Genomic DNA, 17516 nt, shown 5'->3' with positions numbered 1-17516 from the left:
ATTATAAAGATTGTGGAATTACATTATCATACTATTTGTCCCTAGAATTTAATATTTAATATAATAATTTAATATTCAAAAAATTAAGTACTTTGAATACATTTAGGTGTCTTTTTTCTACGACTCTAGAGTGGTGAAACTTCTGAGCCTGCACAGGTTCTTCACCATTTTTGTTATCACAGATACTTTGGAAATCTAATAAACTTAACGGACCCCTTATCACAATAATGTTTGTAAATGAATACATAGGATTTCAAACAAAAGTGAATGAAAATAGTTATCAGAATATTTTTTAAAATGTCTTATGGTAATATGTGTCTCTATTGACACATTAAATAAGGAGATCTAGTAGTTGGTCTAATAATTACTGCAGAAATTTTCAAGTAATGAGTGGAAATGACATTTTGAGATTATTATGAGATGAAAATATCTGTGGTTCCTATCAGTGATAAAAATCACAAGTATTGCTAATACTAATTGGTTTGTTGCCTACTTAATAATCAAAAGAAATGTTAAATTTCAATTAGAAGTTAATGAAACTAAAGATAAAACTCTGATTTTATCTATGGTGTGCAAGTTAAGAACTCCAGGACTAGTGGGTTCCCCAAAACATTGACAGTGTTTATCTCTGAGTAGTAGAAATATGGATGTTTTAAATTTTTCTTATTTTTCATAACCATGTATGGTAACGATTTTTTAAAAAATTTATTTGACTAAGCTGGGTCTTAGTTGTACACGTGCATAATCTTCAATCTTTGTTGCGGCATGCAGGATCTTTAGCTGTGGCATGTGGGATCTAGTTCCCTGACCAGGGATCGAAGCCAGGCCCTCTGCTTTGGGAGCACAGAGTCAGCCACTAGACTACCAGGGAAGTCCCTCTTCTTTTCTATATTGTTCAAATTTTCCATAAAAAGCAAACATCACTTTTACCATTATAAAAGACATCACATGATATTTACAAAAACGAAAGGGGTGTACTGCTTGGTAAGATTCAGTATACAGAAATAAAATTGGAAAAACAAAATAACGCTCGAAGAATAAGGAAAACAAAATCCTGGATGAAGATGGAGAAACTGAACCTGACTTTCATCAGGGCACAAGCTGATGAGACCTTTGTACCACTCATTTTTATACACAAATTCTTTAATACACGATGCTGCCTCAGGGCTGAAGCACCATAATTCTCTTAACGGGCCACACAGGCACTCTTGGGCCACATTCCAAATAAAAAAGAAAAGGGAATCCCACAAGTCTCTATTACTCATGAGTTTAATAATTTTATTTATCCATACCTTCTGCATCCTCCACTCTTGCTAACCCTTCCAGCCAGGACTTGTCTGCCTACTCAGTGCTCCACTTAGTGGTCTGGGAGAGAAAACTAGGCAATGAAATCCAGACTCCTTACCAGGCCCTACAAGACTCTTCTGGATCTGACCCCTACCTACTTCCCTAACTTCCAACTGCATTTCCCTCGCATTCGCCTCTCTGACCTGATTCCTCCAACAGCCAATCCTGTTTCATCCTCGGGGGCTTTGTCTTTTCTGGTCCTCCTTCCTGGCAAATTCTTTCTCCAGAGTTCCCAGAGACCAGTCTGGCTCCATATCCTTGCAGCTCTGGTGTGTTTTCTCTGAGACCTTCCTGACTCCCCAAGCCACCCCTGCAGGTCATATTACTGCAACAACACTCTCTGCAATTATTTCTATATTGTTTCTCAATAGGATGGAAGCTGCTTGAAGCCAAGGACCTTGTCGATCCTGTTCACCTCTGTACCTTCAGCACTTAAAACGGCCTGGCACCGGAATGAATGAATAAATGAGTGTTATGAACGAATACCTGCTGACTGCCTCCCGGGGGCGTACTCTAGCTTGGAAATAAAAATCAGTTTGTCGAGCGGAAAACACGTCAATAGCGGTTTTCATCTGTCTGCTCAGGCATTGGCACCCCCTACGAATCTCGGTAGTTATATACGCTTAGAATTCCGGCCGCGCAAGATGTGAAAAGAACCCCTCAAGAGCCTTCGCCGCCGTCCGCGCCGAACTGCGGCTGCGCACCCCTAGAGGAGGGGCGTGGCCAACTCCGCGGCGGGGACGTGAGTCCAGAGCCAGCGAGAGGACGCTGGAGGGCGCGCTAGAGCGGCGCGGCATGGCCGGGCCTGGGGCGGGCGAGCAGGCCATGGAGGACGAGCGAAGCTTCTCAGATATCTGCGGCGGCCGCCTGGCCTTGCACCGCCGATACTACTCCCCCTACTGCCTAGAGTTCTGCCTCAGCTGCCCTCGGATCTCTTTGCGCTCGCTCACCGCTGTCACCTGCACCGTGTGGCTGGCCGCCTACGGACTCTTCACACTCTGTGAGGTAAGGCCGGCCTCGGAGTCGGGGCTTGGGTTTGGAACGATTTTGGGGTCTTAGGCTCGAGCCCAGAGCTCTCGCCGGACCCTCCTACAGTCGTGCGGCCTGGAGGGCAGAAACTCTCTGGTTCTGGGGACGCCATTCCCCTGCTGGACAGCTCTCTCCCTTCCTTAACGTTGAGTGAACTTTGCGCTCTTGTACTTTATTCCCGCTCCCGGGTCGCTGCTCTCATCCTGGTATATCCTGCTTAACCCTCATCAATGTCCAGGGCTAAGCTTATCTTCCTTTAAACTCCACTGCAGCACTTCTTAAGGGCTCTGTGTACCAGAATTTCTATTTTTCCTCCTATTCAAAACTATTAATCAGAGTAATGACTGTCAGCTTGTATAAGAAGAAATCTGTTGGAGGAATTCATTAAAACAGGTGGCTTTACTTCAATCCAAACCAATATTGGGTTGTTAGAATTTCAGAAAGAAAAGTATAAAAAATGCAGGGATAATAAAGTTTTGGGCAGTGATTACTTTTATAGGAAAGCTGATATGGGTCAGACCCCCTAAGTAAGCCAATGAACTTACCTACAAAATAGAAACGGACTCACAAACTTAGAAAACAAACTTATGGTTACCATAGGGGAAAGAAGGGAGGAGGGATAAATTGGAAGTTTGGGATTGATATATACACACTACTATATTTAAAATAGGCAACTAACAAGGACCTACTGTATAGCACAGGGAACTCTACTTAATATTTTGTGATAACCTCAATAGGAAAAGAATTTCAAAATGTGAAGATATATGAATATGTATAACTGAATCACTCTGCTCTACACCTGAAACTAACACATTATAAATCAACTATACTCCAAAATAAAATAAAAAATTTAAAAATATTAAAATCCCCTAAGTATATACTTGTTCTTCATTCCTTCTTTCCTCCCAGTTTTTAAATTCACAGTTCTATTAGAATTCTAGGTTTTTACCTTACTTATTCCAACCTGGAATGTTCTTCCCCCTTCCTTTTCTCAGCTAAGTATATCTGTCAATAATCACCACCTCCTCAGCACAAGTTAAATCTTGCTTCCTTAGAAATCTTCATAGGATATTCCTGTGTGCTTTAATCTCTCTCTTTCTTGCTTTTTCTCTTTGTCTGTTAATCCTGTCTTAGTCACTTCTATATCATAGTATTCTCCAGAAACATTTTATATATTTTAATCTTGCTTCTAATAAATCTGTAAGGGCCAGAACATAAGTTTATCTCTTTCCATTCTTCCATAATGCTTATTCAGTTCACATTATGTACAAGACACTGTACTAGGTACTAGACATTTAATTCACTCAAAGTAGGTATTTCTGGGCCCATCAAAGACCCAGCACATAGATTTCTCCATCCTCCATTTGTTAATTAACAAATAATTATCTAGTACAGAGGTCAGCAAACTCTTTCTTAAAAAGGCCAAACAGTAAATATTTTAGGCTTTGCAGGTTTCTGTCTCATATTCTTCTGTTTCATTTTCTTTATCAACCCTTCAAAAAATGTAAAAAAAAAAACAAAACCAGTTTTAGCTTAATGTGGACCAGACAAAAGCAGATCACACGCCCAAATAGTTTCTAGACTTCTTATCTAACTCTTAACTATGTGTTATTTAGAAAGAAGTAGAAAGGTACTTTGAAGGAAAACCAGAGCTGGTCAGTAGTTAAAGCAGTAAAAACAGATTTCATTCAGAAACTGTTGCAATGGGAGAAAAGAGACCTCAGTATTGAAGGTTGGGTTCAATTCTGAATACATCAGGGACCAGTAGAAATCTATAGCCAAAGAGCAGGGTCAGTGGTCAATGGATGCAAAATTACTAAAAGGAAACAAGAGGAGTAAATGAGGGATTCTGGCTAAATTGATTCAACAGGATTCTTGCTGAAGGCAGGCCAGGGTGATCAGATAACCAAGGTGAGCGTCTTCTCTAAACTCACTTAGCAAGTTGCTACAACTTGGCCAGCAAGGCCTGCATTGTTCAACAAGAGTCTGACTAGAGTTAGGTCAGAGAGGGTATCTTGTCAGTAACAAAGATTAGTAGAACACCTCCTGCCCTCAAGGAATGACAGCCATAAATTAGTGAATCTCTTGTGATTCTAGGTCATCAATGATTTTTTTTTCCTGTGCCATCCTTCTAAATAGCTTTTTTGGGGGAAAAAAAGGAAAACAAACATACCTCGATAGAAAAACACACTTCAACTTCAGAAATGTTAAAAGTTTCTTAGAATCAAAGAAATAAATACCATTTCGGGGACCCTTAACACTGTTCTTAGTCATTTCAGCTAGTCAGTCAGCCTTAACATATCAGTCAGTCATAACCCAAAACAACCAAAAGGGCCCTGAATAGGAAGATCTTTATTATTTAACAAAACCAGAAGTCAAGATGAAGAAGGACTCTACAGGGCATAAGAGGCTCGGTTGATATTAGTTTTTTCATCTTGCCAACCTACCCTTTACCTGCCCTCAGCCCAGCTTCCGCACAGTTTTGGCAGAGGCCTTGTTCTGGGCATCAAAACTTCAGGATGAAGGGGCCTTCTCTTCCTTAGATCTCTTTCTTGAGATGGACTTAGTTTTCTAGAAAGCTCTCCAGCAGACTTCCCCTCATATGTCATTGGCTAGAGTTGTGTCATTGGTCCATTTCTGAACCAGTCATTGGCAAGAGTATTAGGAAGCTGTTGAGTATTATCTGCTGCACTGTGCTAAGCATTTTATTATTTATTACTGTTTAGTCTGAGATTTTGCTACATACTTTACTGATGAAAGGTGAGAAGAAAAAAATCTGAGTCCTTAAGTTGCAATTTTGGAAGAAAAATCTGGGAGAGCAGTGTGATGGGTATCCTGCTGAGGGAGGCTCTCCTCCCCAGACGGGTCCATTTGTTGTCTGGATGTATCTTATCATGTGCTTTCCTAACTCCACAGAGCCCAGATAAAAGTAGCCTCCTCTTCCTTCACGCACGTTCTTCCTATCCATTCACCTCAAGGAGAACAAAGGTTTTTTTCACAATATCTGGAGTTGACTTGTTAACCAGCAGAGAAACACTTGATAATCTTAACCGCCTGTGTCTGGCTCTCTCTTCAGAACAGCATGATCCTCTCTGCTGCCATCTTCATCACTCTCTTAGGCCTGCTTGGTTACCTCCATTTTGTAAAGATTGATCATGAGACTCTGTTAATCATTGATTCCCTGGGCATCCAGATGACCTCATCCTATGCCTCAGGCAAAGAAAGCACCACCTTCATTGAGATGGGCAAGGTGAAGGATGTCATCATTAATGAGGCTATTTACATGGTAAGTATTTAAATCAGTAAATGTTAACAGGCCTCCCTAGAGGAGGCAGCCCATGGGGTGTGTCTGGATCTAAACTGAGTCTTAATACCACAAGTAACTGATGTCACGGAATGAAACTTAAGGGCTCCGTGTACTAGTACTTAGAGTGTTTTCTTTTTGGCTGGCATGTCTTTAAACCGTAAAAGTAAACTTGTATTGAAAACATATGCCCTTTATTCTTAAAGAGATGCAGTAGGTTTTCATGGGTAGGGACTTAGCATTTCAACTTTATTTTCTAGCCCAGCTTCAGAATCATCTCTGGTTCTTGTTGTTTTGTCTTTTTTCCTCTAAAGAATGAGAATATACCCCTCTCTCAGTTCAGAAGCTATCAAGTGTTATTTATGAAAAGTTTTGAGAAAGAAAACTGAGTTTCACCTAGATCTCTCCTATTTGGTTTATTTTTCTTACAGCAGAAGGTGATTTACTACCTCTGCATTTTACTGAAGGATCCAGTGGAACCACATGGGATATCCCAAGTAGTACCCATCTTCCAGGTGAGCACAGAAGACTTTTCTTAAGTTTTTTCTCCAGAGAAGTCCTTTACCTTACTCCTTCTTTCCCCAGATCCACTGCTGCTTAGGTTCAGTAGGAATGTAATCTTCTGTTGTCAAGAATATTTGAGGATTCCTGAGGGCTATGTTTACTAAGAATTAGAATGTTATTTCAGAAATTCTTTTCTGAGGCAGATAAAACTTTCAGAAATACTAGGAACCTATACAAATTTTAGAGCTAGTAATACATACACAGCAGCTTCTGCATATGCATCACCATTCACCTGCTTGACTCTGGCAGTCTGCCACTGTGTGATTTTTGTTGTTGTTTAGTCACTAAGTCGTGTCCAACTCTTTGAGACCTCATGGACTGTAGCCCCCTAGGCTCCTCTGTCCATGGGATTACCCAGGCAAAGATACTGGAGTGGGTTGCCTATTTCCTTCTCCAGGGGATCTTCCCGACCCAGGGATGGAACCTGGGTCTCCTGCATTGGCAGGATTCTTTACCACTGAGTCACCGGGGAAGCCCGATATATGATTTTACATAAATGTTACTGATCTATACAGACTGCTATACGCTATTTTGGCGTCTTCCTTTTTTTTTTTTCAGTTAACTCTTTTTTTTTTAATTGAAGGATAATTGTTTTACAATGTTGTAATTGGTTTCTGCCATAGAACAATGTGAATCAGCCATAATTGCTTTTTTAATATATATTTTTTCATGTATCTACAAAAGCCATTATACTTTTTATTTTAAATAATTATATCATATCACTTTATTTAGCCACATCATCTGCTAGCTTTTAAAACCACATCCAGATTATTTTTTGTTTTGCTCTTATAAAAAACTTATACAAACATAATTAGTCAATTATTTTATAGGTATGTAAATTATGTATGCAGTTAATTCTGCCTCACTGCCTTTTTCACAAAGGATTTAAGGCAGCTAAGCTAAAATTCTTTTGAATTTATCTAAAAATTGTATTAAAGCTTATGAATACTTTCATAGATTTTAATATAATAGTGTTTGAGATTTGGCTCTAGAGATTAGACAACTTTACCATACTTTTGGGAATTTGTGCTTGTTTTTATGTAGTCTTGCCTAACAGTAGTTTAAGCTATTTTTTAGTTTAGTATATAGTTAAAGGAATTTAGTTACTAAATTTGTATCTCTTTAAATAACAGACTTTTATATTTCCTTGTAAGTATTACCTATCAGTATTTTCTCTTGTTTTAAACTATCCATCTCCTCTATTAGTCGAGCAGATACTACATATTGATTATGAATTGTAAGAATTTATTTTAGGTGGCCAACTTTAATTAAATATGCTTTCCACATACATTTTCTCATTCTGTGGCTTTTCTTTTAATTTGATTGTATTATATTTCATTATATAAAATAATTTGCAGTATTTACATATCAAAGTGCCCTTCTTGTCTCTGAGAGCTGCTTCACAGCTTGTGACACTTCCCAAGAGGGTCTGTCCTTGTTACTCCCCTTTCTTGCTCTTAGGCGGATATCATGAAATTTAGACAGATTAAAAACTGTCTTTTGAGCTCCTGCTTCCCACAGTTCACAGGCTGGGCTGTAGGCCTCGTTAGGGATCACTCCCAGCAAAGTCCGGTGAGGCCTGAACTTGCACCTCTCCAAGCCCACACCTGTGCCGTTCAGCCCCCCCGGGTTGTGGGTGAGAGAGCAAGGTTGCACATGGACACAGCACCGCTGATCCGTCTCTTACATTCACCTTGACTCTGCATCTCTCCCCTCTGGAATTCAGAGTGCCAAGCCCCGGCTGGACTGCTTGATCGAAGTGTACAGGAGCTGCCAGGAGATCCTGGCACACCAGAAAGCCACATCAGCGAGCCCATGAGTCCCAGCGTTCAGAAAGCCAGTATTGTCTACCAGAGACTCCTAAGCCACAGTGGCTGGCTTATTTTCTGTATTTTAAACCTTCAAGTGGACATAGTCTGAGAAACCAGTATGGATGTGGTGGATCTCAGAGCCCTAGAGAAGGTGACTGGAAACCTAACTTATTGTGTGATATTGAGCAAAGTATTAATGTATATTTTAGTGTTCCTCTTGTACTGTTTTATTTATTTTACCAATTGAGGGGAGACCTTGAAACTCTATGTTAGGAGTAATGTTGACTAAGCGCACTTTGTGAGCACACTCGGGCTTACTTTTTGTTGGAATTTATAGAAAATGGGAAACGGACATCAGCTCTTTTGATAAAGATAACTTTTACAGCTGTGCAGTGTCCCTGTATAAAAGTTAAGAAAGAAAAAAAGCAAGCCCTTTGGGGACTGGTTAGTAGGAAGCAATGTCCTAGAAAAGACTAGTCTCTGTCCACCTAGTTCCTGTGTTCTGTACAGGGTTACTTTATGATGATTCTCTTAATAAACAGATATTCTTCCAAAACATACACCACTGCTTGGTTCAGACAGCTGCTTTTTATTGACAAACATGATCGTGGCATTTCAGTCAAGGGTGTCAAGTACATTAATACTCTTGTTCCTCAGCACTGTCTATGACTCCAGAAACTTCTTTTGCCAAGAGGGATGAAACAAAAAGCCAGACAGAAATTTGACTTTGGTTCCCAGACATGTTGAAGAAGGATAAACATACATACTATAGAAGCCTTTGTTTATAAGGGTGTTTCTTTTGTATAAAATCAACAAACTAGGGAGGATTCCTGAAGGGCTGGGAAGAAGCCAGGGCAGGGAAAGCAGCTTGACCCTCTAAACTCAGTAGGAACACAGCTCCGTTCCTGCTTACTTTTTCTTTGGGATTTTTTATTTTAACTCCTGACATCAGCTCTTTTGAAAAAAATAATTGTTCCAACTGTGCAGAGTCCCTGTATAAAAGTTAAGAAAGAAAAAAAGCAAGTCCTTCAGGGACTGGTTAGTAGGAAGCAATGTCCTACAAAAGTCTAGTCTCTGTCCACCTAGCTCCTGTGTTCCATACAGGGTAGTTCTGTACAGGGTCCCGTAGATGATAATATCTTTATTTGCCTTAGAGATACTCAAGATATTACAAAACCAGAGCTGTAACTTCTGCCTTTTACAGCAGCCCTGGAAGGGTTATTTAGGAGCCTGTGGGACATGTGACATGTGACTTGTTCGAGGTAGAAATGTCTCAGGTAAATCCCAAATCCTGGGGGGAAGGGAAAAACCAAATTGGGAGGCAGCTATAAAATTGCCAGCCTGGCAAAGTCCAGTTCATTTAACAGAGGCAGACAGTCTGATGCGCTGCCCGTTTCGTCATGCTTCTCAGTTTAGAGGGTGAGGGAGGGGAAGCTTACAGCCGCTGAGGTGTTCAGATAAACGAGTTCTAGCCTTGCAGTTTTTGCAGTGTGCCCCCACCACACACTTTGTTGGGGTTAAAGGCTTGGTTCATAGATGCTATTGCTAAACTCATATAGTTTGTTCAGCACTTTATTGAAAAAGATAAGGTGGCCTTAGAGCTATGAAATAAAACTCAGTTTCTCCCGTGTTGGAAAATCAGAGTATAAATGAACTCTTTCGTCTTTTTTTTTTTTTTTTTCCTGTCAGGAGGGCAGAGACAAGATCATATCTGCACTCAACAGCAGGTCTCACTTGGGGGTGGGGAGATGTTGGCATCATCAGGAAGGCAAAAGGTGAAACAAACTTTCAATCAGGCATCAGATAACACATGTGTGTGCTCTGCCCTCAAACTAATTCCCAGTGCAAGTTCACTGGAAGTCTTAAGCAAATCCAGGCTCATAACCCTGGAGGAGGGATCTTCTGTTTCTGAGCCATTTTTGGTGGCCTGACAGAGTAGCAAAGAGCAGGATGCATTTGCTTGGTCTTTCAGTGAGCAGGGGAATAAGTGATGCCCACCTTCTACAGTAGTAAGCACAGCCTTCAGTGAGCCCTGTCCAGTCAGTAAAATGAGACAAGGAGAGGCCAGGGTGGACCCACCCCTGCCCTTGCTTGTACTCGGGTGCGCTGACGGTCCGGTGTGAGGAGACCAACTTCACTCTTGGGGGACAGCACCTTGTCCTGCAGGGCCAGGGGCCGCTGCCCCAGAAGGGCGCCACCGATGCCTCGTGTGCAGCAGGGGAAGGGGAAAGGTGGGTCCACTCCTTTGTCTCCAGCCCCGCCAGCACCTCTCCCATGTGGGAAAGGAAGTCCAGCCTGAGTGAGCTTCAGGCTTTTGTTGAAGTTCAAGTGAATTGGAAATTCTAGTCCTCTCCCGTTCAGGGATGTCAGGAAAACTTCAAGTATAAATCCCTGCATGAGGACCATAGAGAATATAAAAAACACTAGTCTCCCTGAGAGCAGCAGTGCAGGAAAACTGACGTACAGCACTGATGCCCTCAGTGACCAGGGGCAGTGGGCAGCCCTGTGTCTAGAACCGAACAGCATCCACAGCTCAGTGTTTTTGTGGGGGGCGAGGAAAGTGGTTTTTATACGGGGTCTGGATTTTTAAAGGCTAGCCCTGGAACATGATAAGGCACCTGGAGAGTAAAGTGGACACCGAAGCACACATTTCACAGAACAACTGGGGTGGGTTGCGGGGGCTATCAGACCCATCACAGTAGTATCACATCCGAGGACACGTGTCTAATCCCAGAGGCACCAGCTGGTGGTGAGGAAAAGGGCAAGAGAAATATTCACAGCAACGTTGGCCCCTTGGCACCACAGGGAACAGAAGCAAAGAACTGTCGTCCATCCAGTTCCCATGGCTGGCAGGCAGCAGCGGGGGTGGAGGGTGGGTTCACAGCTGTGGAGCAGTGGTTCATGTAGCTGGCCAAGATGAAGGTCACCTCTGCAATCTAAGGAGACAGCAGAGAAATGAAGGAATGGAACTAGCTATGGCTTGAATTCTGGTTCTCTCTCACTAGCTGTTGCATAAGCTTCTTGGGCTTTGGTTTGTCTCTTAAATAACCACCCGGGGTGGAAGTGTCCAAGCAGGGGATCATTACTGGTGAGGTTCAGACAACCAGTGAAATGGGTGTCTGGAGTCCATGGTACCTCCTGAAAACAGGAGGACCAACATTCTGCTCTGGCTGTCTCCAAGCCGGGGCAGGCGGCCTCCCTGAAGGGACCTGTGTGTCCTCTCCTTCGGCAGGGACAGTATTAAAAGGAGGAGGAGGTTTGTCAAACTCCAGCTTTAGGATTAAAACAACAGGGTTTCCAGCTGCTCAGAAAGAAGCCAGAAACTATAAATCAGAACTTCAGTTTCAGAGTCTCTGGAATTGTTACTTTTGCCAATCAACATTTCCTGTACCGAGTAGGAACAAGGCCCTTAAAGCAAAACAGGTCTTTGGGCCTTCTTCGGAACCCCAGGGAAGGGGGAGCCTGTGCGGACTGGCCCACTTGTGACAAGTGCTGGGACAGCAGAACCCAAGGCAAGGGGGGAGCACCTGGAGGAGGAAGCCGGCCTGGGCCTGGGCCTGCTGCAAGGACGAGCAGCGAGAGGCCCCCCAGCTCAAGCTGCGCAGTGCTGTGGCTGACAACAGAAGTAACGTGAGGAGTGCCCCCACCAGCTCCTCTACCAGCCCAGCACCCTCAGGAGTACTGAGGAGAGACAAGGCCAAAGGTTTTTGTTCGGGGCAGGGCCCTTCTGGGGTATTATCATAACCCCAGTTTCCTTTCTATGCTCCAAGCCCACCTCATCATACTCGATCAGAGTCAAATGTAGCAGCTTTCAGGCCCACCTTGGGAGCAGCCATGCGGAAGGTCAACTTCTCAACGTGGCCTTTCCCAGAGCTCTGGTCTGCAAGGGATCTGATCACAAGCATGAAGTCATCTCGGCAGCCACCGAAGGTCATCACCGAAGAGTAGGGATAGGTGACGTGCAGTTGCTGTGAGAAGTGATGCAGTTAGTTCCTGGGTAGCTTTCCCCTTGCCTCCTGAGCTGGGAATCTCGTCAGACCAGGAAAGAGAAGTCTGAAGCGGCCACACTTTGGAGAGCTCCATTCAAATGTCTAAGCTGTGTCTGGACTAGACAGCAGTGCTTGGGGTAGTGGGGGCAGAGCAACCACAGTCACTCAGCTCAGGACTCTGAGTGCAGAGAGGAGCCACCAGAGAGCCAGCCCGTACCCTCCCATACCATAGTGTTGTGGTCCAAGATGCTGACTCCATCCTCATTCACAGCAATCCACACCAGAGCGCTCTCCTTGGAAGACAGCTGCGCAGGCTGGGGGAACAGGAAAATCCCATCAGACCGAGTCACAGCTAGAATTCTGAACCACTAGAGCTTTCTGAAGTAGAAGGCACGTCCAGGGAGCTGCTAGGCAGTGATTTCCAACTTTTTTCTCCTTTTGGGAAACACAGAAGATGGTATTTGTACAGCATACTGGATAAACAGTCTGCTCGTGGCAGGAGGTGTCTGGCTTGGAGCTCTGGCCGCTTACGAACTACGCTGAGTGGGGAAGGGTGTCACTTTCTTGCGGTACCCACCCTGCTACGAAACAGAGCAGAGCACACTCTGTTCCTGCAGCAGAGCAGAGGCCAGCCCTGGCTGTTCCGTCACAGGCATGAACAGGCTGTCTTCTCCTGGCTCTCAGAAACTGAAAGCATTCCACCCAGTTTCTCCCAGCACCAGTGCATCCTGCTTCAACCAATTTTCTAGGGATTTTTTTTTTTTTTTAAGTCAGGAAAACAATAATGTAACCTTAAAGGCTTTAGGTCCTACCAGGGAGAAAAGTGACTATTTGGTGGACAAGTCTTAGAATGACTAATTTTCCCTGCCAGGGCTGCATTAGGGCAATCTAGATCTAGATCTATCTCTTCTACCCAGAAGTCTGGGATCAGAGATGGACATATCTCTTTCATCAGGAGCTTTCCCCAACCTTCCAGGCCAAGAGGGTCCCCATGTTATATGCCTTTATAACACCCCTGTACTTTTCCTTCATGGCACTGTGACAACTTGTGAAAAAATTATATATGTATTTAGAGAGAGAATTATTATTTGATTAATGTGGACCTTCCCTACTAGATAAGAAGCTCCATGAAGGCAAGGACTGTGTCGGATTTGCTTACATCTTGCCACCGCAAACAACCAGCGCGATGCATGAGATATAATAGGAGCTCAACAGTTCTTTGTTGAATGAATGAGTCTATTGTCTGATCTGTACCCTCAGTGAACAGGATCACGATCCAGCATCGAGGACAGGACACTGTGTGATTATGTACAAAGTTCACACATACCAGATACCCAGTGAAGAAGAGTTCCAGCTGAAATTACTGTTGGCCACCTGACCTTCATGCAGGAGAAATGAACTGCTGCCTGAGTAGTCACATCCCCCGTGGCCACTCCAGGTCAGTGGAGATGTGTTTGTTTAGGTTATGATACTAATATGTCCTTTCAAACTTCTTTTCAAATGAAAGCACTCTTGAGAGGGACGTCACATCAAGTCTGAACCCTGCTGTGAATTAGTTGACCCTATCTTTTTTTTTTTTTTCAGGGGGTAGGATTGGGAAAGAAGTCAATAAAGGAAAGTTGAGGGTCACCCAGAAATAATCCTGGTCCAAAAGCAATGAGTCACAACTGCTCTGGACCAGGGAAAGCTTGCTGCAGGCAAGAAATGGGTGGGGAGATTGCGACCCCTAGTGGTTGCTAGTGTGCAGGCGGGCACTACAGACTGAACTGGCTCAAACCTGATGGAATCCCTGAGAAACTTAAGGGAGTTTCTGATGGGATAGTGGGCTTCCAGATGGGATGGTGGGCTTCCAGATGGGATGGTGGGCTTCCAGATGATATGGTAACCACTCCTTCCACTGGAAAGGCTCACACTCACCTGAGCAGCAAAGAGCTTAGCACCAAAGAGGGGCCATTTCCGGGCCACTGTCAGGTAGATGCGGATGCACTCAGGAGAGGAGCAGCCTTGCAGTGCCGCCCACTTCGTGGTCAGCTGATCTGCCAGGTGCCTGGTTTGGACGGACGGAGAGACAGGGTGCCATGTTTCTGTCGCAGCTCTGAGGTTTCCCCAGCTCTGCAGCCCTCCCCACAGTGATTCCTTGCAAGACCCTGCAGCCTACCTCAGCTGTTCAGGGGGCGCCCCGTGTCTATAGCGCCTTGGGTAGAACCTGTCCAGGACCTGCTGGAGGTGATGCTGAGCTTTGGCAGAGGGTGTACCCCCAGGTCCGGGAAGGATGGGCCTCTCCAAGTCCCCGTACTCTACCTGCAATAGAAGCACGTGGAGGGACAAGTCAGGAAATTGGATGTGGAGAGGGTGTGGGTGGGGGCCTGCTGAGAGAGGTACAATAAACCATCATTTCATTCCTTTATTGGTGAGGAGGGACTGGATGGAAAAAAAAACATTTCTTGTGAACAGACCCTTTATCTCAAGTTTCACAGACACCAGAGAAAAAATCTTAGGATCCAAGAATATTAGATTGTCAAGTTCAACGTTCATTTTGGAGCTGAAGTTAAGTGTCTTTTCCAAAGACATAGCTAATCAGTGGCAGACAACACTACAGAAATTCTGGCTTCTAATCCCAAACTATGGGGTACAGGGCGGAAGATGCTGCAGATCCTACAGTATAGCAGTGTTCCGAATGTGGCCACGGGAGTCAGATGCTTGACTCCAATTCCAGCTCTGCCATTTACCAGCTTTGAAACCACAATCAAGTTAAACTCTGTTCAGTTTACTCTCCTACAAAGTAAGGATGAGAACTAAATAGGGTAATGCTTATAAAACGCTCAGCACAGGGCCCTCTCTAGCATATTCAGTACATGTTTATTAAAGATCAACTGTTATTATTTCCCCTTCTCCAGCACATAAATCCAGACTCTTAGGGGGAACATGAAGGCATCCCAGATGCCTTTGGCAACACAGCCTCCTAAAGGTAACAGGAAGACGAGTCGAAGCCCGAATGCACGCTCCTTTCCCCAGTTCTCACTGCGCATCTGACAGCTGGCGAGTACACATTTTACAACATACCTTATCTAAGAACCATAGTACAACACTGTAGGGGCGGCAGTAAGGGATTTTTGCTTTCAGAATACAAAAGAGAACGAAAGCATAGATAAGAAAAGTAAGTTGGCCACGATCTCATAGCAGTTAGGGGGCTGGATTCAAACCTAGGCCCCTGGGCTCCGTGCTCTCAGTATGTGTCTGCAGTGAGGTGCCCTACTAGGTAAGGAGTCAGCAAGGCCACCCTCTCTGGCGCCTCAGAACCTGCAGAATCTTCTGGTTCCCCCTGTGTGGTGCATTCTGCCTGCGAGTCCAAGACGGTCCCCTGACCCTCCGGATTCCTGAACAGAACCTTACCTGAGCCATCAGGGCAGCCATCTCCAGAGCCAGCTCCTTGTTGACAGGAAACCTCCCTGCCACTATCTCTCCGTTAGTTTGGGAGGCAAGCAGCAGACGCTCTCGCTCTGTCTCACCTTTGACTTGACTCCGAAAATACAGCCTACAGGAGAGAGAAAGAGAAGCCAGGACTCAACTGGAATCCCGAACGATGAGGCTGTCTCTGGATCTGTATATCTTGATTTCCAAAGAAAAAAAGTTTTTTATACCATTTGTGAGTCTGTTTTCCACTGCCTCCAGAAAATTTAACCAAGCATGATACAGAGAAGATCCCTGTCCTTCCAGATCTCATAGCAACAGTAGCATGTGGTTAATTCTGAATTCACCTTTACACTTACTGGATTAGGTGAGGGGAAGCTGGTACCTGGTGCATGCATGCTAAGTCACTTCAGTTGTGTCTGACTCTGCAACCCTATGGACTGTAGCCTGCCAGGCTCCTCTGTCCATGGGATTCTTCAAGCAAGAATACTGGATTGGGTTGCCTTGCCCTCCTCCAGGGGATCTTCCCAACCCAGGGACTGAACCCATGTTGTCTTGCATTGGCAGGCAGGTTCTTTACCACAGCACCACCTGGGAAGCCCCTTTTTCATAGTTGATTAGAGAACTGGATGAGTTAAGATTCCAAGAGACTAGTGGAGATTATTTGCCTGGAGACATACTGAGATGAAATTTTCTTACTCAGAGAGATATAAAGTCAGGATGGCTCCTGTATTTCCTGGAATTGGTACAGGAGCAATTTATTCTTTAGCCTTAAATATCCAGTGCTCAAAATCTTCCTCTCTTAATGTAGCACATGTAGCCACCTGAGGAAGTTGGCTGGTGGTCAGGGGGGTGTATGTGTGTGTGTTTACATGCATGTGTGCAGATACAGTACAGGGACCAAAAGCCTGAGCTGTCCAGGGTCTCACAGAGAACAGCAGAGCCAGCCTGGGCCCCCAGCTAATGACCAATAGGCAGTGTTATATCTGTGGGCCTGTCTGTGAAGGACAGGCCTCCAGTGAAAAAGTGAGGAGCTGCACCTCAGCAGCAGCCCTCACACTCGGTGCCCCCCTTGGCAGCCCTCAGGACCTGTTCTTGTACATCAGCTTCACAACACGTGTGCCACCCTCAGACTTTCCGGTGTGCAGCTCCTTCAGGGCTTGTTCCCACTTGGAGATGGCATCACAGATCTACAGGATGCAAAAGAGCAAAGTCAGAAAAGCCCCCGATGAGGGCAAGAAGGTCCAGTCACTCCTGGACCCAGGCAGAGCAGAATGATCGTTCTCCATCCGAAGGCTGACCTGAGCGGGCTTCATGCTCCTGGGACCCACGGTGCCAGCGACTTCCTGACAGACAGAGGCGGAGCTCTGCGTGCAGTGTGGGCAGCAAACCACGGAACACTGCCCCGCACTGGCTTAACATCTAGGCCACCTCCCGAGGCTGGGCAGGCCCCAGTGAAAAAACATGGCCCCTTACCACCAGCCGCCATTCTCCTCTTCAACAAGTGTAACCAGAGGCCTACTATGTAACAAAGCCTTACAGATGCCAGGCATTTACACAGAAGGTACATGGCATAGTTCTTCCAGGCAATGGTAAAAGACTATAGAAGCCTTTGTCCTGTCACCATAAAGAAAGCAGACACTGAAGCCAAAGCCTCGTCCTTATTGACTGCTCCAGCACATTCCCACCAACAGCCAGCATGCCCTGCAGCTCTAACCCCAGACCCTAACGCAACAGAGGGCTCGAATCCCACTCAAAGTCCATACAGAAGTACCATAAGGATCTACCTCTTTATGATGGAACCTGTAAGCACAGTAGGGGCCCTGGCAGCTGAGGTGAGCGGCCAGTGTGCAATACAACATCTGCTGGTCCAGCATTCAGTCATCTGTCTATGCGTGTGTGTTTGGAACTGGCAGGGGGCTCTGCCCAGGTCGGGCTGATGCTGACAAGCGCCTCCCTGTCCTTCCAACACTGAGCTGAGAGGCAGCTTTTCCCCCAGAAGCTGAAAAGCCTCTTAAGGGAGGGAGGGATGTGGAGATCTCTCCAGAGACAAGGGCAAAG

The 17516-nt window shown here is 44.9% G+C and overlaps 2 protein-coding genes across 9 annotated transcripts in view; one reads left to right on the top strand and one right to left on the bottom strand.

Annotated features, from left to right (window-relative positions):
* Window positions 1-2117: 2117 nt before the first annotated feature.
* Window positions 2118-17333, top strand: PIGH (phosphatidylinositol glycan anchor biosynthesis class H). Of its 4 annotated transcripts, none has more exons than XM_042252660.2 (4): window positions 2118-2352; window positions 5453-5662; window positions 6115-6195; window positions 13305-17333. In XM_042252660.2, the coding sequence occupies exons 1-4, from the start codon at window positions 2143-2145 to the stop codon at window positions 13305-13307; spliced, it is 504 nt and encodes a 167-aa protein (XP_042108594.1). In that variant the 5' UTR covers window positions 2118-2142; the 3' UTR covers window positions 13308-17333. The 4 variants fall into 4 exon arrangements, with proteins under 4 accessions (XP_042108594.1, XP_042108593.1, XP_012037273.3 ...); XM_042252659.2 differs by having other exon boundaries at window positions 6112-6195; XM_012181883.5 differs by lacking the exon at window positions 13305-17333 and adding an exon at window positions 7971-8615.
* The window catches only part of PLEKHH1 (pleckstrin homology, MyTH4 and FERM domain containing H1), a 58412-nt gene continuing 49520 nt past the window's right edge, over window positions 8625-17516 (bottom strand). For all 5 annotated transcript variants that reach the window (XM_060418192.1, XM_042252657.2, XM_060418194.1 and 2 more), the window contains 7 exons: window positions 16545-16645; window positions 15438-15579; window positions 14203-14345; window positions 13962-14091; window positions 12272-12358; window positions 11877-12023; window positions 8625-10991 (listed from right to left, as the gene is read on the bottom strand). In XM_060418192.1, coding sequence (XP_060274175.1) covers window positions 10830-10991; window positions 11877-12023; window positions 12272-12358; window positions 13962-14091; window positions 14203-14345; window positions 15438-15579; window positions 16545-16645 — 912 coding nt within the window. In that variant the 3' untranslated portion in view covers window positions 8625-10829. The remainder of the gene's footprint in view (window positions 10992-11876; window positions 12024-12271; window positions 12359-13961; window positions 14092-14202; window positions 14346-15437; window positions 15580-16544; window positions 16646-17516) is intronic.

The sequence above is a fragment of the Ovis aries genome, chromosome 7 (assembly GCF_016772045.2).
Source record: "Ovis aries strain OAR_USU_Benz2616 breed Rambouillet chromosome 7, ARS-UI_Ramb_v3.0, whole genome shotgun sequence".
NCBI classification, from domain to species: Eukaryota; Metazoa; Chordata; class Mammalia; order Artiodactyla; family Bovidae; genus Ovis; species Ovis aries.
Note: the sequence above shows the minus strand (reverse complement) of the source record. Positions and strands in the feature narration are given on the sequence as shown.